Source organism: Balaenoptera ricei, chromosome 6 (assembly GCF_028023285.1).
Source record: "Balaenoptera ricei isolate mBalRic1 chromosome 6, mBalRic1.hap2, whole genome shotgun sequence".
In the NCBI taxonomy this organism is placed as follows: Eukaryota; Metazoa; Chordata; class Mammalia; order Artiodactyla; family Balaenopteridae; genus Balaenoptera; species Balaenoptera ricei.
In genome coordinates, this window is record NC_082644.1 from 101,125,825 (window position 1) to 101,146,616 (window position 20,792).

At 36.9% G+C, this 20,792-nt stretch overlaps 1 protein-coding gene across 1 annotated transcript in view; it reads right to left on the reverse strand.

The window, feature by feature from the left end:
* Positions 1 to 20,792, reverse strand: part of SHOC1 (shortage in chiasmata 1) — an 87,688-nt gene that overhangs the window by 33,263 nt on the left and 33,633 nt on the right. The window contains exons 11-16 of the mRNA XM_059925293.1: positions 20,141 to 20,383; positions 14,211 to 14,624; positions 11,127 to 11,246; positions 9,972 to 10,148; positions 5,466 to 5,570; positions 1,761 to 1,939 (exon numbers count right to left, since the gene is read on the reverse strand). Of these exons, the coding sequence (XP_059781276.1) occupies positions 1,761 to 1,939; positions 5,466 to 5,570; positions 9,972 to 10,148; positions 11,127 to 11,246; positions 14,211 to 14,624; positions 20,141 to 20,383 (1,238 nt within the window). The remainder of the gene's footprint in view (positions 1 to 1,760; positions 1,940 to 5,465; positions 5,571 to 9,971; positions 10,149 to 11,126; positions 11,247 to 14,210; positions 14,625 to 20,140; positions 20,384 to 20,792) is intronic.

Consider the following 20,792-nt stretch of genomic DNA (forward strand, 5'->3'; position numbering starts at 1 on the left):
CTTTTTGCTTTGTTTATGGTTTCCTTTGCTGTGTAAAAGCTTTTAAGTTTAATTAGATCCCATTTGTTTATTTTTGTTTTTATTTTCATTAGTGTAGGAAGTGGATCAAAAAAGATCTTGCTGTGATTTATGTCAAAGAATGTTCTGCCTATGTTTTCCTCTAAGAGTTTTACAGTGTCCGGCCTTACATTTAGGTCTTTAATCCATTTTGAATTTATTTTTGTGTATGGTGTTAGGAAATGTTCTAGTTTCATTCTTTAGCATGTAGCTGTCCAGTTTTCCCAGCACCACTTACTGAAGAGGCTGTCTTTTCTCCATTGTAAATAGAAGCCTTTCTCTTATTTTCCAGTAGGTGACACTACAGCACATTGTTTCCTCTTACCTGCACTGCCTCTGGTTGTGTTTGAGTATTGGCACTTTCTACCCTCCGTGTCTACGTCAGAGGGGTCACCCAAAGCATTTGTTATCACTGCTTGTGCCTCTGGGGTTGTTGGTGCCTTGCTGTTTCTGGTGTTACTGATGTCACTGCCTGAGTACTAGGATGGTGGCCTCATTTGGGATCCTTGAGTCACAGGCTCTGCCACTGCAGGAGGAGCAGGAAGGCCGGGAGGAGGAACTGGGGTCATGTGTGCCGTTCCTTTTCTGGTGCTCCTGGGTTTCTGGGTTCACCCACTGCTGATGGAGGGTGGGGCGCCAGAGCTGTGGGTGGCTCTGAGCTGGAGGAACAGGGTCACAGGCCTTGTGCCACGGCTGCTCAGCTATCTGTGGCTGTGGGTACCAGTGCAAGTGGGAGGCCAGGGTCATGTGGGATGCCGCCCTCGCTGCTGCTGGGTTCTTCTGGACTGGGGTTCACCTGCTGCAGCCCAGGGGCCAAAATTGCAGGCACTGCCTATGCTGATCCTCCAGTTCCGCCTCTTCTATGGGTTCCATTCCACCTATCTTTACATGTACAGATGGGTGGAACTCTCCAGTGTCCTGGTGTGTTGGGCAAAGGCCCTTTTGTTGAGTTGTGGATGTTTTCCTGGTTGCAGATTGAAGGGGAGAGCCGAGAGAGCATCTCTTCCTGCTATGATGCTGACATCACTCCCCAATTTTAAATTTCTTACTGATTGATTTAATTTGTTTTAATGACTTAGGCAGTTACCCAAGTAACCACAGAGTTGGGAATAAAAATATCCCCAGCAGGGACAGAGAGGAAAACGAAGAAAAAGGCCAAATTTGTTTCCAGATTTAGTGTAAAGATTTTGAGATGCTTTTCTGCTTGAAAATTTTTTTTAAGTATTTTCTCTTAAATCTTTACTTACGCAAATTTTGTTCAATGCTTGAGGTAGAGTGGGCAAAAAATTTCCAACATAATCCAAGGAATAAACAAGAGCTTTTTTTTTTTTCTTAGAATTATATAAGATGAGATTCTGGCTCAATATCTAAAAATTAATTATTGTAGTTCTATTGTTGGGTATGTGTTCATGAACTTACAAGTAGAAAACAAAATTTTTGAGATTTAAAGGATTAATCCACAGAAAACTATGTATAATAAAAATTAAAGTATTAAAAAAATTCAAGACATATAAATAATGATGCCAATGATCCCTTCTCTGGGTCTGATTCTGTCCTGTTAACTTACTTAAGGAGAAAACTGTCAAGGGACCAAATAGTATATACTATACTATTTCATAATTTCAAATTAAATGCAAAAATTTATCTTACATCCAATTCTTATATAAGCTGATTGCTGTTATCTGCTTTATTTCAGTACTTACCTTAATTTGCTGTCCACTTTGCACCCAATTTAGTATCTGACATTGCAATTCTTGTATCTTGTAGTTGGTTTCAGGCTTTTTTTCCCTAATAAACTGTACAATCTCCAGTTGTCGCCAAATGTCATCCAAATAGGAGCCTAAAATGCTTCTGTAGATATCTTTTGCATTTGACAAATATCCTGTTAAAAACAAAAGTGGGAAAAAAAGCATGTCTTTTTGTTCTTTTAGAAACTGCATGGTAAAAACCTAAAAGGAAATAAGGGTCATAGCAGAGACAGTTAAATTTCCCTTTACTACTTTTCTGATTTTGATCAAAGATAGCAACTAATGAAAACCTTAAATTTAAGTGACGCTGAGAAATATGTAGCAAATGTCTATTTTTAAGCTACATAATACCAATATAACTGGATATACTCTACATATTCTCTGAATATTTCTCATCCTTTCCTGGCTTCTGGCTTGTTAAATGCTATTGCCTTCTTCCTAAATCCTAGAATCTACACTTACATGCAAGTCCTGTGGTAATGCATTTCACTGAGATTTTCTTGGTATGCTATCGATACAGCTTTGCACTTGATTTCTGGTTATTTATGTATATGACTTAACAACCTCACTAGTCTATAAGCTCTCATAATCCATGATATTTAAGCATAATTAATTTATGTAGCTGCTAAAACAGAAGTGCCTAAATTCAGACTCACTAAGAGCAATTTTAAACACAGAATCCTGAGACCTATCCTTGAAGGTTCAAATTCAAGAAATCTAGATTGAGTTCCAGGGATTCCTATGTGTAAAACTTCTCCCAGTGATTCTACTGCACAGTGAATTTTGTGAATTACTGAAGTAGAGCACCTGGCAGAGTAACTTATGTAGATCAGGTATTCAATGAATATCTGGACAATAAATACAATAATAAATCAAAAATTTAATGTTCATGTTCATATTTTTATACTATGTACATATTAATTCTAATTTTATTTTAATACAGCTAGAATGATGGGCAATTTAGAGACTGATTTATGTTCTTTCTGCTTACTAATCTCCAAACTTCCCACTGATTCTCCATACTGCCATTAGATGTAACCTTCTGAAAGACAAACCTAATCCAGTAGCTTTCCTGTTTCAGTGGTTCCCTATTATTTACAGAGTAGTGACTGAATTCTTTTGTGTAGCTTAAAAGGCTTTTCATGATTTGGCTCTTTCTTACTTCTTCAGGCTTAGCTCTCTTTGCTTTCCACCTTGTACTCTTCAATTTAGCCACATGGAACCGTTTGTCATACACCCACTAAGTCATTCTTCTGGGCTCTTAATTCTGCCTACAATACCCTTTCGTACTTTATTTACTTGGCAAACTCCTACTTATTTTAAAAAAAATTCAGCTTGAAAGGCTAACAGTCACCATCCTTTGTGCCATTACTATGTATCTTTACTACAGTACCCATTACACAATACTGAATTTATTTCTGGGTTAAAGCCCAGAAGTGAAACTCTATACTTTAAACCTTGAAACTAATTACCTTGCTAGTTTGGGAGAAGAAGCAAATTGGAAGCTGGGAGAAAATACAGAATTCTGGGTCCAGGGTAGGCAGCCAGACCCACATGGACCTTTCTTCCTCTGTCACTATTCACAAAGAAAGAAAGGAGGACAACCTAACTTGCTCTTTGATTTTGAGAGGTTTAGAGGAGTGAGAAAGCCTTCTACTAAAAATGTCCAAGGCAGCAAGGTTACTCATTATGGCTTGGTACCCAGGGTTTAAGAAGTTATGTTTTCCAACAAGGATTTTACTTTTATAAGTGTTCCTCAAGGTAGCCAAATAATAATGCCAAAGTGTGATTTAGTAAAGGCATTTCTTTGAGGAACGGAAACAATTCAGTTCAAGTATATAGCTCTCAATGGTCTCACTTAATCCTAGGGTAAAATGTAGAATACTTAAAGGTGAACATACTTTAAGCAATCCTCCATAAATATTATTTCTCTAATTCAAGATTTTGATAAGTATTGAGCACGAGTGAGTCACAACTGTACTCTCCCTGGGAATCCAAATATTCTAGATTCTGATATTCTGCCTTACTATTATGCTTTTATAGTTAGCTTAGTTGTTGTCTGACAATCTTCTATGGCAGCTGAAAATTATAATGAAGACAGGTGGCTAAACAGAAGCATGTGACACTACACCATTATACTAGCTACAGATACTGTAAACTAGGGCTATAGTTGTCTGGGAATGGAGACAAGACAACTTCATTCAGCATCAACACTCAAATGCTTTAATTGGAGAAGAAAGGAAAAGCACCATGTTGGGCTTTCTAAAGGTAGCTGTAACTTAGTTACAATACCTGGCCAGATAATACTAATATAATACTTGGCCAAGTATTACAACTCCCAGTGATGTAGAGGGAGTACAATTGTAACTCGCTGCTGCCCAGTACTTATCCAAACCTTGGATTAGAGAAATAATATTTGTCTGAGTCACAGATAAGAGAAAATGTCTGGGTCATAGATCAGAGAAAAATTATTTTCACTTTGTATATAATGGGTTCTAGAAACTTTAAATTATAAAACATAATCCTAAAAATATACCATTACTAAACAAGTCTAAACAACCTGCAATAAGGGGCCTAAAACAGTAATGCAGTAAGACAGATACTTTAGGGATTTTAATAGTTTAGAAAAAATTTCCAAAATCTTTAAAATTTTCAACACACTCAAAATAGTTTGATTTTTAATACTCAAGTAATTCATATCCTAACTTACATGCACAACTAAAAAAGAAATTGCAGAAGATCTTGCTATATAGCTATATTGCATCTAGCAAAGATTCGAAGCCACAGATATTCAATGAGGACCTAAAATGTACATGTCTAAGTGTCATCTTACATTAAAAAGCAGTGCATAATAAAAAGAAACGAAATTGAGTTATTTGTAGCGAGGTAGATGGACCTAGAGACTGTCATACAGAGTGAAGTAAGTCAGAAAGAGAAAAACAAATACCGTATGCTAACACATATAGATGGAATCTAAAAAAAAAAAATGGTTCTGATGAACCTAGGGGCAGGACAGGAATAAAGACGCAGATGTAGAGAATGGACTTGAGGACACGGGAAGGGGGAAGGGTAAGCTGGGACGAAGTGAGAGAGTGGCATGGACATATATATACTACCAAATGTAAAATAGATAGCTAGTGGGAAGCAGCCACATAGCACAGGGAGATCAGCTCGGTGCTTTGTGACCACCTAGAACGGTGGGATAGGGAGAGTGTGAGGGAGATGCAAGAGGGAGGAGATATGGGGATATATGTATATGTATAGCTGATTCACTTTGTTGTACAACAGAAACTAACACACCATTGTAAAGCAATTATACTCCAATAAAGATGTTTTAAAAAATGCAGTGCATAATAATGATTACACAGTCAAATCCCTTAAGGCCATTAGGAGTCTGTAATTCAGGCCTAGAATAGAGAATCCTACACCTATTTTTCTAGGTGATGATTGTTGTTACAGAAAATTTCTTTTAATGAATATAAGTAGAATAAAATATATATTCCATTATAATTATGTCAATATATATATAATGTTTAATGCAGAAGGAATAAAAACTACATAATTTCTTACAAAGCGCATCTTTTTCAGAAAAGTAAACGTTACTTCAGACAAAATATTTCAATAAGAAGAAAAGGGGAAATAAAAAATTTTCACACCAACCCAATGCTGTGTCCAAGCTACATGTTAAAAGGACATCTCTAATTGTTACCAAAAGGTGTAAGAGGGCAGCACACTTGAATGTCATTTCTCTTTCAACATTTTTACCTAGGTAAGCAAAAACATAATTTAAAGACAGAATATACATTAGAATTTTAGAATATATATCAGAATGCTTAACAATAATAGATAACATTTATTATTGAGTGCTTACTATGTGCCAAGCTGTATATAATCTGTTTATTTCATTGAATCTATAACAATAACCCTATCAGACAAGTTTACTATGATCTTGATTTTATGGATGAGAAAACAGTCTTAACGAGGTTAGGTAACTGCCCAAGGTCAATTTGTGAATAAATGATGGAGCTGGCATTCCAACCCCTACAGCTAACCTTAGAGTTCATACTTTGCTGCTTCCAGAGAATGTTCAATTATTTCTACTCTTGGTGGGAAGAAGGACAATGATTCCCAGTTATGGAACAAGAAGAAAATTAAACTCATAACTTGCCAACTGGTTTAGATAAAGGTGGAGGATCATAACGTAAAGCAATATCTTGAAATGGAGGTAGACACCTGGGAATATTTGTCCAAAGATATGACTCAAACAAAAGAGGTACTTATAGGGACAAGACAGTTATCTAATTAATACGTTCCATGTAGTTCCAGAGCTTATTGAAGATGATAGATTGGATTTTACTGCATGCAAAAGTGGGGCCAAGAAGACCGGATTCCAGGCCTAATTTAACCAGAGAAGCTCTACTTCTCTCTGTTTTATATAGTGGGATGCCATGTAATATTTATTGAACAAAGAGTTCTGCTAAAAAGTATATGTATAGCTGATTCACTTTGTTATAAAGCAGAAACTAACACACCATTGTAAAGCAATTATACTCCAATAAAGATGTTAAAAAAAAAGTATGAAAACTATTGATTTAAGCAATGAAGATCAAAGCAAATAATCAGTGGTCACTGGGAATCAAGGAGCAACAGAAAAACCAGTTATGGGTAGTATCTCCCTGGAAGGACTTGTGTAAACAAGTCAATCATGACCAGGAAGGGAAAAGAAGAGAGCAGAGAAACCAAATTTGGTATCATTTTGTTCTGTCTTTAGGAAAACATTTCTTACAGTGCAGATCCGCAGCTGATGAATTCTTTCAGCTTTTGTATGTCTGAAAACATCTCTATTTCCCCTTTGTTTTTGTAATGTATTTTTGCCTAGTACAGAAAACTAGGTTGGTGGTTTTTTCTTTCAGGTATTTTAAAGATGTTATTCCACTGTCTTTTCACTTGCACTATTTCTGACAAGAAATTTGATGTCAACCTTGTCATTGTTTCTCTTTTGCAGCATATATTTTTTTCCTTCTGGCTGCTCCTACAATTTTCTCTTTATCACTGGTTTTAAGCAACTTGATTATAATATGCCTTGGTGTAGCTTTATTATGCTTCTTGTGCTTAGGGTTCACTGAGTTTCTTGGATCTGTGGGTTTGTAGTTTTCACTGAGTTTGGCAAGATTTCAGTCATTATTTCTTCAAATATTTTATCTGTTTACCCCCTTTTGCCTCTCCTTTGAGAACTCTAATGCTAGTATATAAGGCTATTTGAAGTTGTTTCACAGCCCGTTATGCTCTTTTCTTTCCTTCTTTTTTATTCTTTTATCCACCTGGGTTTTATTTTAGGTAGTTTCTATTGCTATGCTTACAAGTTAGCTAGTTTTTTCTCCTGCAATATTTAATCTGCCATTAACTTCATCCAGTGTATTTTTCATCTCATGCATTGTAGTTTATTCTCTAAAACTATGATTTGCATCTCTTTTGTGTCTCTAGCTTATTGAATGTATGGAATACAGTTATAATAAGTTTCAGTGTCCTCTCTGATAATACTAACATCTTTGTCAGCTCTGAGTTTGTTTTGATTGATTATTCTCCTTATGGGCTGTGGTTTCCTGTCTCTTGTTATGCTTGACAATCTTTGATCAGATGTCAAACATTGTGAATTTTACCTTGTTAGTGCTAAATATTTTTGTATTCATATAAATAGTCTTAAGCTTTGTTCTGGGATGCAGTTAATTTCCTTGGAAATAGTTTGATAACTTTGAGTCTTGCTTTTATGATTTTTTTAGGCAGGTCCAGAGCAGTGCTAAATCTAGGGATAATTATTCCCCACCACTGAGACAAGACTTCTCTAAGTATGATGATCAATACTCTATGAATTATGAGTTTTTCTAGTCTGGCTGGTGGGAACAGACATTATTTCCTGCCCCGTGTGAATTCACAGTACTATTCCCTCTAATCCTTTCAGATGGTTTGTTTCCCAACCTCTGGTAGTTTAGTTCCTCACATATACATTTATTTTTTTTGAGATGGCTGTTCTTTTTTTCTTTTTTCCATATTCTTTTCCATTATGGTTTATCACAGGATATTGAATATAGTTTCCTGTGCTATACATTAGAACCTTGTTGTTTATCCATTCTCTATATTATAGTTTGCATCTGCTAATCCCAAATTCCTAATCCATCCTTCCCCCACCCCACCCCCTTGGCAGCCACAAGTCTGTTCTCTATGTCTGTGAGTCTGTTTCTGTTTCATAGATAAGTTCATTTGTGTTATATTTTAGATTCCACATATAAGTGATATCATATGGTGTTTGTCTTTCTCTGTCTGACTTACTTTAATTCGTATGATAATCTCTAGGTCCATCCATGCTGCTGCAAATGGCATTATTTCATTCTTTTTTATGGCTGAGTAGTATTCGATTGTATATATGTACCACATCTTTTTTTAAAATAAATTTATTTATTTATTTATTTATTTTTGGCTGTGTTGGGTCTTTGTGTCTGTGCGAGGACTTTCTCTAGTTGTGGCAAGCGGGGGCCACTCTTCATCGTGGTGCGCGGGCCTTTCACTGTCGAGGCCTCTCTTGTTGCGGAGCACAGGCTCTAGACGCGCAGGCTCAGTAGTTGTGGCTCACGGGCCTAGTTACTCCGCGACATGTGGGATCCTCCCTGATGAGGGCTTGAACCCGTGTCCCCTGCATTGGCAGGCAGACTCTCAACCACTGCGCCACCAGGGAAGCCCTGTACCACATCTTCTTTATCCATTCATCTGTCAGTGGGCATTTAGGTTGTTTCTATGTTTTGGCTATTGTCCTCACATATACTCTTTGATCAGTACTCTGCTGAATACTTCAGGGTGATTTTCTGCAAATTTCTAGGACTCTCCTTGTGAAGCTCTCTGCTCTCTAACCTTCTACCCTTTTTTAAAAAAATTTATTTATTTTAATTTATTTATTTTTGGCTGCATTGGGTCTTCGTTGCTGTGCATGGGCTTTCTCTAGTTGTGGCGAGCGGGGGCTACTCTTCACTGCGGTGTGCAGGCTTCTCATCGCAGTGGCTTCTCTTGTTGCAGAGCACAAGCTCCAGGTGCACAGGCTTCATTAGTTGTAGCATGCGGGCTCAGTAGTTGTGGCTCGTGGGCACAGTAGTTGTGGCTTGCAGGCTCTAGAGCTCAGGCTCAGCAGTTGTGGCACACGGGCTTAGTTGCTCCGCGGCATGTGGGATCTTCCCAGACCAGGGCTCAAACCCATGTCCCCTGCATTGGCAGGCGGATTCTTAACCACTGTGACACCAGGGAAGCCCCTAACCTTCTATCCTTTGAACTTTAGCTGCCTTGGTCTCCCTGGACTCTTAGCTCTGCTTCTTCAACTCAGATTGTCCACTGAGTTCTGCCTCTGGTACCTCTCCCTGTGCCATGGCCTGGAATTTCTTTCAAGGCAGTAAGCTAGGGCAATGGTAGGGCTCACCTCACTTGTTTCCCATCTCTCAGGAATCATTGTGCTTCGTTGCCTGATGTCTAGGATCTTAACAACTGGTTTCATCTATTTTGTCTTTGTCTTTTTGTTTGTTTGTTGTTGTTATTTCTGGAAGGAGGGTAAATTCAATCCCTGTTACTCCATTTTGGCCAGAAGCAAAAGTCCAGGATTGACTTTAATCAATTTACTTTTTGACCTCCCCCCACCTTTTTGGGAGGGACCTAAGTGGTTCAGATGCTAACAATAATAGGGTTAATTTGGTTTCTGCAATAGGAATCTGTCAAGTAATATATATGTCAACTAGGAGCTTTACTGAGAAGCAATGCCAGATGATACAGGTTTCCCCCACTATCTGAAAATAGAGAGTTCCTATGAAACCTTCTGTAAGCTGAAATGGAGTAAAGAAGCAAATACCTTTTTTCATAAAAACGAAAATCCTCTTTGATTTCTTTCAGTTAGTGAAAACAGATATTAATGTAGGTCTTCATAAAATCAAAGTGACATAAAGCAAACATGAAAAGCAGGCGACACTTGTATTTCTTACCTTTTTATCCTTGCTTAGCTGATATTCCAGCATTGGTCTGTGGGTGCCATATGCTGAATTACAGTTATGCCTCCATCTATGACTAATTTCTGCATTTTCTAATAATCCATAAATTTATATCCTTTAAAATAATGTGACTTTTATTTGTACTCACCTTGGTGAATGGCATCACTTATTACTTTTTCTTGTTCTTTTAAGAGGAACCTTGTTTGGTCAAAAATGACAGTGTCAAATTTCCAGGTAGCAGCAGGAAGAGTACAGAGGCATACAAGTTTTTTTAAGATAGGAGAAGCTGCTGCTTCTAGGAGACAGTATGCTTGGCACTGGCTATCTGCAAAAATAAAAGCATTAAAGGCAGTGTTTTTATAAGGATGGTATGTTCTTTTTGACAAATCAATCATACATGTTACTTCATGGAAACCTGAACTCAATCCAAATTCTTTTCTGAGTTAAAAATCATGAGATTCTATACAGGCTTATTTTAGGATATTTATTCTAAATAAACTAGTAAAAACAAAACAAAAAAACCCTCTGTAGAATTAATATAATTTTATGGCTATCTTGTTTATTAGAAAGGATTTATTCAGTGACTAATTTGGCAGGGCAACTATAAGGAAGAGAATCACATAACTTTTTTCTTTTCCCTCCACTATTAGCTTACAACCTTAAGATGAACACATTTATAACAATGACAAATTGTTTTTAGTTTTCACTAGAATATCAATATTTAAAGATCTGCATTGTCATCTAAAGGTCATAAATGAAATTTAGCCAAAAGAATGAAATGATATTCAAGAACTAGTGTCATATTTCCTTATCGATTTTAATAGTGAGCATGATGTTCTTAAGCAGGCTGTTCTTTAGTGGTCAATGTAAAGAATATTTTTCTTTACAGCAGAACAAATAATTTTAATTGGTATAGGAATCAATAATAACTTATTTACACCACCTTGATGGTGGGTAAGAGAACAGAGAGAGCAACCATCAACAGTTCATTTTTCCAGACTGGGAAGAAAAGTCTGAGTGAGGAGTTGCAGTTTGCTGTTCTCTGATGCATGTAGAGAAGCAGCAGTTTAAATGAAGGAAGAAATAACACTTAGTGGACTGGAATAGGGCGATGGGGAGGGAGGGGCAGAGGCAGTGAATAAGGCACTCCAGGTTTGGAAATAACCTGAAAGTAGGACTGGAATGAAGAAATATCTGAAACAAGTGAAGAAAATTACATGGAAAATAAGGTGTGTCCTAGATACCCAGGAAAGGGCTTTCAAATTTACTTAATTTGAATGCATTTAAAAAGCATAATGCATACCTGATGCTTGAATTTCAATGACATTATCTGCTCTCCTTTCCTGATTTGCTTTCTCTACTGTTTTATTAGTACAAACAATAGGATTTTCTTCTTGAAGAGTTAAAGAACGTTCTTCTTTGTCTTGAAGTTCTAATAAAAATATTAATTTGCATTGTTCAGGGAAACTTAATGTTGATTAAAATGCTCTCTTGTAATATGATCATAATTGTTAAAATTCTCTGAAATGCATCAGTATTAAATTGATCAACTATTCAGGTCAACGGACTTATTGTGCTGGATAGGAAGCTGAATGGTAATAAAGGAAGGAACTTTGGCATCAGATCAGTGTTTCAATCCCAGTTCTGACACTAGCCTCAGTTTCCTCATATGTAAAATATTGATTAATATACCTACTTCGAATATTGTTATAAGGTGTTATAAACACCAAGGATGATTCCTGACACCTAAAAGCCACATACTGTTCTACTTCATTTCTCTGTGACTGTCCACAGACCCTTCCTCTGTTACTAATTCTCTCCTATGCCCCAAACCCTACCTGTCTCCATCCTTTCTTAATAAGGTCATTTCTTACTACTTACCCTTTAGCTCTCAGGCATTTTCTACAGGAAGCCTTATATAACTGCCCACTCTACTTCCAGGCCAGCAAAGTGCCTCTCCTTTTTGTTTCCTCAGCACTCGGCATAGTCTCCTGGCACTGACAATGTTGTATGGAAATTATCTGCATGTCTGGTCCACTCTATTACACTGTAAGCTTCTCAAGGTCAGCAACGTTATCATGTTTATCTCTGATATGTGATTTAGTGCCTGGTACACAATGTTCAATAACTGTAGTTTTCTTCCTTCGTTTGTAAGTATTGTAGAGGATTAAAAAATATATATATATATGTAATTTATTTATGATTAGAGTTATATTAACTAGATTGCAATGTTGTCCATTAATAATATGATTACAAGATAATTTTAGGAAAACATTGCCATCTTGAAACGTTTGAATATATGAGCTTTAAATACACAGTGAAAAAAAACCAGAGTGAAATATCCTAAACTAGCTTTTTATTATTTTCAAGTATATTTTTTATTAACTATAAATAATTTAAATAGCTATGATTAAATACTACAAATTATTGGAGTTTTTGAGGGGGCCTAATAAGTTGTAGCATTCTTTCTCACCCCTGTATCAACTATAAAATAAGACAAGAAGTAAAATATATATCAAAATATTACCTCTGTTACTAATAAAAACTAAGTTGGAGAAAGGAGCTTAGTTTGAGAGTCAAAAGAGCTTGTTAATTAAACAACAGAATTAGAGTTACCTACCCTGCCCCAGACTATACTGGACTGGGCCAGGATTCTGCACTGTTGGGGAACTGCTTGGGAAAGATTCATGACATAGAGAAGCAGAGGAGAATGCCTGTTACTTGTGAGGCAGCTCATTCCTGCAAGCTTATGCCCAATTTATTCTTTTTCAAGTTTACAATACAGATAATTAATTCCAGTTCCTCTGGGGAGAACACATTAAAGGGCAAAGAGGCCAGGAACATAATACTAATAGAGGAAACATCAAGAGTACAGAGCATTCCCACCTAACATCAGTATTCCTTTAATTGTTTAATTAATGGCTAACTTTTAAAATAAGAAAATATTCTTTTTATCTTTTTCTCCTTTCTTGTTGCTTTCTCTCATTTTCTGTTGCCAATATACCTTGTTACAAGACATCATCACAAGTATGACAACCAGAAAAGGATGTCAGAGCTAATTTTGGATTGGTTTCCTTTTTTTTTTTTGTTTTCTGGCCTCAAATATGAATAGAATCTGAAAACATTCACAAACCTGAAAACAACAAATCTTTAAAAAATTCCTATTTATGCATCACATTCATAAGATAATTCTTTATATTTTGCTCATTCTTTCATGTAGAAATTATGCTCTGAATTATGGTGCAAATTGGTTAGAAAGATCTGTTACATATAGAATTGTCACCTAGCAAGGTAAGTTATAATGTGGTCAAACAATTACATGAAAAGAAACTTTATGACAAATATATATAAACATAAAGGGTCACAAAATTCTGAGATCTTTAAATACTTTTCTGAATTTTTGTTGAATTTTTCATTGTGAAAATGCACTGATTGACAAAGTAATATAACTTTATATAGATCTATAAAAGGCTGTCATATCATGCTGCACACAAAGAACAAGCATTCTTTTCTGCTTTTCTATGTCATGACTTTTTCCCAAGCAACTCCTTAACCATGGGGAATCCTGGCCCAGCCCAGCACAGTCTGGGTCTGGGTAGGTACTCTGCCCAATTCTGGTGTTTAGTTAGCAAGCTCATTGGACTCTCAAACTAATTTTTGGTATATATTTTACTTCTTGTCTTATTTTACAGTTTATTCAGGGGCAAGACCTTGTGTACATTAACAGTATCAATACATAGGACAGTAAGACCTAAGTATACTCTAACTCTCACAAATAAATATTTTTGTACTTATTTCATTTGGGTAATCTGTGTCAAACACATTCTAGAATGCTAGAATTCTAGAATTTTTTTTTTACCAGAAGTGAAATGATATGACGCATTATACTACTTTGATATGTTTATAAGCGATGAATGTAAAACAGTTACAACTCAAACAGAAACTCTCTGATAAAGTTAAAAAGAGTAATAGGCAATCAAACAGGCAAAAGGTTCTTAAGTACACATTAAAATACAAGTTAAAATATGGAGGTAGAACTGTGAGCTAAAAGAGAAAAAAGAATGGCAGAATGATCAGCAAAAGTTAAAAATGTTATGAATCTGTATGACCAAGTTGTAGAAAGTGAGTTTTTACAAATAGTAAACTTAAAAGTTTTTTCTTAAAAGTTCAAATGCACTTTTAAATTTTTTGGAAAATACATATCTACATCTGTATATCCCATATGTATCTCCGTATATAATGTGTCATGAATCAATGACATTTTCTTTGACTTTGAAGAATAATGTGTTTTATCTGAAGAGCTTTATTTCTTTACCTTCTATAATAAATTATACATTTAGTCCTTGAAGCTATCATACCTACACCAAAATATTACTAAATTACTCACCATCTTTTCCATCACTGTCTGTGACTTCAGTCTTTGAGGTGCAAGTCTTATACTTATTTCGCAGCATAATAAAGTCATTCAAAAGGTCCAAATTATTCTCCTGTTTTTTACCACGTTTAAAAGATGCTTCTTCAATTTTGGAAGAGGAAGATGATTCAGTAGATGGTACTGTGCTGTCAAGTTCCAAGTAATCTTTATTTTCTTTAGTTCGGATTATTCTATAACCTAGTTCTAGGTCATTCTTTGGTTTTTCTTCTTTTTGTGGTCTTTCAACAGCGACATATTCATCAGAAAAATACGAGTCTGTTACTTCTTTTGCCAGAGGTGGAGTCTTTTGTGAAGGTGATAAATGATCATTTGTAGATATCTCAATAAGTTTAATAGGTGAAGAACAACTTTTATGTTCTAGCCATGCTGAAAACAGAAAATGAAAATATCCAATGACTTTCATGCCTAAATGAATGTTCTACTAGGGTATTAAGATAACCTTTAGTTCTGGGTTCTTATTAATATAATTCGATCCTTACGAGTACTTTGTTTACTGCTTTTAAAATCAATTTTTGGTCTGAATAAAATAATTTTTTAAAGGATAAAAATTCAGCACCTCTTTTTCCTACTACTGGAGCTAAGGTTACTGAGCAAAGAAAGAATTCCAGACTATTGTCAATAGTTTAACAACAAGTCATAGCCTTGGAGCTATCATACCTACAGTTATTCTAAGGGTCAAAAACTTACATACAAAGCAAGCCACAGACCAGAAGAAAATACTTGTAATACATATACTTTAAAAAAGACTGTATCCAAAATATATAAAGAACTCTTATAACTTAATATTTTAAAAGAAAGTCAATTAAAAATTTGACAAAATATTTGATCAATACTTTATATAAGATATGCACGTGGTGCAATATGGATGAATCTTGAAAACATGCTAAATGAAAGCAGTCACGAAAGACCACATATTGTATGATTCCATTTCTATGGCACATACAGAAGAGACAAATCTATAAAGACAGAGAATGGGAGTGACTGCTAATGGGTACAAGATTCCTTTTGGGGGAGGATTAAAGTCTCCTAAAATTGATTGTGGTGATGATTATACCTCTCTGTGAATATACTAACTTTGAATGGTAATTCAATGGTTTTTAGTGTATTCACAGAGACGTATATACTTTTAATGGGTGAATTATACAGTATGTGAATTACATGTCCATAAAGCTATTAAATATTTTTTAAAAGAAGGTATAAATAGAGCCAATGAGCTTGTAAAAAGATGGTCATCGTCATTAATTATCAGGAAAATACAAATTAAAACCACAATGAGATACCACAACATACCCATCAGAAGGGCTAAAATTTAAGATTTTCAATGCCAAGAGTTGGCAAGGATATAGAGTAACTGAAACCCTCACACATTGCTGGTGTAAATGTAAAACAGAGCAACCACTTCGGAAAAAAGTAGTTTCTTAAAGAGTTAAACAAACACCTACCATAAAACCTAACAGTTATACTCCTAGATATTCACTGAAGAGAAATGACAACAAATGTCCACAAAAAGACTTCTACAAGAATATTCATAGCAGTTTTACTCATTACAGTAAAAAACTAGAAAAAAATCCAGGAGAGTTGATAAACAAATCTTGGTACAGCCATATAATGAAAAATTCCTCAGTAATAAAAAAGAAATGAACTAGAGATACACACAACATCATGAGTGAATCTCAAAAATGTTATTCTGAGTAGAAGTCAGACACGAAAGAGTTCATACTGTATGATTCCATAAATGAAATTCCAGAACAAGGGAAACTAATATATAGTGACAGAAAGTAGACCAGTGGTTACTTGAAGTCAGGGGTGAAGGTTGGTAGGGGAGAAGGGTGGGATAGAAGGAGAATCACTATAGAATGCAATGGAGCACAAGGGAACTTCCTGGTGATAGAAATATTTTATATCTTAATGGTGGTGATAGTTTCATGGTATAAAAATACATGTGTCAAAATTCATTAAACTGTACAGTTAGAACAAGTGCATTTTATTATATGTAAATTATACCTCAAAGTTTATTTGAGAAAAACATAAGTGCCTTATAGGCCAGCTAAATAATGTAAATGAGTGAAGTATAGGGCCAGTGCTTAAATCATAATCTTTGGGAAGATAGATTTTGGTTTTTTCCTCCAAAATGTGGTCTATAAATTTTTTTGCTTTTGCTTTTATTACAGATACTGGTATCGGAAACATTTTACTTTTCTCTTAACTATTATAAATATAAGACAAAAGTGCAAGAGTAATGCTAAATACCAACCAACACCTGGCCTCAATTTGTGAGTGCTGGGAACTACGGTGAACTGGAGGGTGCATGGTCTGTCTCAATGGTGAGCTACTACCAGCCCTAACCAGTTGTTGCCATGTGAGAATCTGAGTCTGATTTTTGGAATTTTAAAGACAATTTCAAAATACAGATCACTTTTGTACAACCCTCCAAATTTTAAATGCTGGTAACTAATTAAAATACCATATGGGTCAACAGTACATGGGCTGAACAGGATCTGAGTGCTACCAATTGGCAACCTCTGAGATATTTTCTAGAGATATTCTGGAGTGTTTAGTAGGTAAATAGGAACTGTTTACAATTTCACTTTTCTGATTATTTTCCTCTACTACTCTCTTTAACCACCCCTATCCTGACAACGTGGCCATGGGCTCCTGATAAAGTTATTGCTTTTTAAACTTCAGAATGAAACTTCGGGATTCATAATTCTACTAGATAACAGGATGAGTTATATGTTTCATTGTAACCTCAATATAGTTACATATCATAATAAAGATTATACATAGTTTTATAGATTTAATACATTATTATGGATATTGGAAGACCCCATAAAATCATCTTCTCTCTTTTCTTTGTCTCACAATCTGACCTCATCTCTTTTAAAATTCTTCTTCTACCATGGGTAACCATCTGGGTCTTAGGATAGACTGGTGTGCATTTGCTTGACCTAGTCTGTTTATCTACCCTCTTTTCTACCACATCCAAAGCCCTCTGTCTTCTGTCTTTGAAACATCCCTTGATAACAATTCTCACCCCAATTCCTATCTCCTTAGAGCAGTCTTCCAACTTACACAATAATGTCTAAAATTCACTTAAAAAAAAATTATTTATTTATTTATTTATTTATTTATTTATTTATTTTTGGCTGTGTTGGGTCTTTGTTGCTGTGCGCAGGCTTTCTCTAGTTGCGGCGAGTGGGGGCTACTCTTTGTTGTGGTGCGCGAGCTTCTCATTACGGTGGCTTCTCTCATGAAGCACGGGCTCTAGGCACGTGGGCTTCAGTAGTTGTGGCATGCAGACTCAGTAGTTGTGGTGCATGGGCTTAGATGCTCTGCGGCATGTGGGATCTTCCCAGACCAGGGCTCGAACCTGTGTCCCCTGCATTGGCAGGGGGATTCTTAACCACTGCACCACCAGGAAAGTCCCTAAAATTCACTTTTAAATATATTTATTTACTCTGTAATAAACAAAAAGTAAACTTCCCCAGCTCCTTTAAAAGCTAAATTTATTAACTATTGCACAAACTGATTTTAAAACAATACGTATTTAAAACAATACATATTTCAAAAAGGTATAATTGAGTCTAAGTATGTTCCATTTACTATAATGGCATACACAGCAACCCAAATAACTCAAAAGAGGAGGGGGAGTGGCCAAGATGGTGGAGCAGGAACACCCTGAGCTCACCTCCTCCCATGGGCACACCAAAATTAGTACAACTATTTGCAGGGCAACTACTGATGAGAAAGACCTGAAGACTAGAAGAAAAAGATCTTCTACAACTGAAGATATAAAGAAGAAACCACAATGAGACAGAGAGGAGGGGTGGAGACAGAGTATAGTAGACACCCATACCCCCCCACCGGGTGGGTGACCCACAAATGGGAGGATAATTACAGAGGTTAATTGCAGAGGTTCTCTCCAAAGAGTAAGGGGTCCGAGCCCCACATAGGCTTCCACGGCTGGGGTCATGCACCAGGAGGACGAGCCCCCAGAACATTTGACTTTGAAGACCACAGGGCTTACTTTTGGGAGAGCAGGAGAGCTGTAGGAAACAGTCTCCACTCTCAAAGGAGGCACACAAAATCTCACTCACCCTGAGACCCAGGGCAGAAGCAGTACTTTGAAAGGAGCCTGGATCAGACCCACCAGCTGATCTTGGAGAGATTCCAAAAAGGCCAGCGGCAATTGGAGCTCACTCTGGGGACATAGAAATTGGCAGTAGCCATTTTTTGGGAGCTCATTCTGCCATGAAGATTCTGGTGATGGTAAGTGCCATTTTGGAATCCTCCCTCTAGCTTATTAGCACTGGGACTGGCCCCACCCATCAGCCTGTGGACTAGTACTGGGATGCCTCAGGTCAACCAGCTAGCTGCGTGCCCCACCCACCAGCCCCACCCACCAGCAGGCACCCCTGAACCCCTAGCCACCCTGGGACTTGGTCCTGCCCACCAGAAGGCTCAGGACCCATTCCTGCCCACCAGTGGCTGGACAACAGCCCCAGAATCTCCTAGGCCTCAGCCCTGCCCACCAGCAGGCCAATACCAGCTATGACACCCCAGGACCCTGCAGCCAGAGACCCCAGCACCTGTCTCCACCTACCAGTGGGTGGGCACTAGCCCTGCATCCCCTGATCCCCACTGCCACCCCCCAGTAGGCTAATGTCAGCTCTGGGACACCTTGGCCCCTCAGCCAGGCACCTCAGGATCTGACCCCACCCACCAGCTGGCCGACACCAGCTTCAGGACACCCCAGGCCCCACAGCTAGCCAGGTCAAAAGCCAACCCTGCCTACCAGCAGGCTGACACTAGATCTGTGACCTGCAGGTCTATAACCAGCCATCCTGGGACCTGGCTTTGCCCATGAGTGGGTCAACAGTAACCCCAGGGGCCCCCAGAGCTCCAGCCACCTTGTGACTCAGCCCCGCCCACTAGTGGCCTGCAGCCTCCACACAAGGGCAGGGCTTGGCAACCAACTGAACAAGGGGCCAGCCACGCCTATCAGACCACTCACATTAGGCAGTCTGCCTCAACAGAAGTGCGTAGACAGCCCACATAAGAGGCACCCCTAGTGCATATAGCTCTGGTGGCCAGTGGGGAGTGTGCTGCTGGGACGCATACGACATCTCCTACAAAAGACCACTTCTACAAGACTGGGAAACATACCCAACCTACCACGCACATAGAAATAAAAACTGTGAATCAGGCAAAATGAGGGGACAGAGGACTATGCTCCAAATGAAGGAACAAGATAAAACCCCAGAAGAAGAACTAAGTGAAGTGAAGATAAGCAATCTACCCAATAAAGAGTTCAAGGTAATAATCATAAATATGCTCAAAGAACTTGGGAGAACATAAAGTTCCTAGAAGAAGAAAAAAAATTAACTCAAAAGACATTTTTGACTTCTTAAATTATACAAGTAAAAAACCCTTAATGAGTAAACTTTTTGGTAACAAAGGAAGATTTTCTATTGTTGAAGAGAGATTACTAGATATTATTGAACACTTAAAGCTCAGCTGTCAGGTTGAAAAATAACAGTGCTGGTTTGTATCTAGGCTGATGTAAACAGAAAATGGGCTAGAAATTAATCATTTATAAAAGAAAACAAAGACACTAATTGAAAATGGCTAGCCATTTAAAGCTGAGACTATAGAATTTTAGGACAGAAAGAGATTTAATGATTAGCTAGTCAAACTTCCTCATTTTTTCAAGGAAGAAAATGAGGCTTAGTGAAGGTCAAAGTTTTAAATTCTGGTGGAGCCAGAGCTATATTGAATGTTGGAATTTAGTTTTATTTTCCCAATAACCTAGTGGAAAGCCAGTATCTAACATCTCATTCTGAAAATGTTTACACAAGTGATATTTACTATTACATACTTACATTCTAATTGAAGCACATTGGTAGGCAAAAATGTCTCCAGTTTACTATCATCAGAAGATAGATTATTATGATGCAGATATGTACTTAGATGTTCCAAAGTTTCTGTCATTATCAGATTTAGTCCTGCTTGTTTCCACCACTCTGCGTTTTCAGGATTAACCACAAGGCTTTCTTCTTCAATAGAAAATATCTTTTTAAAATCTGCAACTGAATATAGACTGTTGGGCTCTTCAGTTCTTGGCACTTAAAAAACCAAAACAAACCAAAGAACAAATAGTGAGAAACAGTCCACAGGACAAAGATTAAAAAACGCAATAAACAGAACCACACTGGAAATTTCTTACTAAATAGATTTTTACAAATTAGAAAAAAAGTAAAATAAAGTTATGTCTAGTATTTCATCTTCAAGATGCTAGTATTTGTAAAAGTCCAAAATATTATAGCAATAGAAGTCACATAAAGGTTTATTTCAACTTACGGAAATATCATGAAGTTAACACTATTCTACTATTTAGTAGGAGATGGAACTATTATTTTGTTTGACCATTTTAGTAATTACTAAATTAATACATTAGACAATATTTTTTTTAATAAATTTATTTATTCTATTTTATTTATTTTTTGCTGCGTTGGGTCTTCATCGCTAAGCACG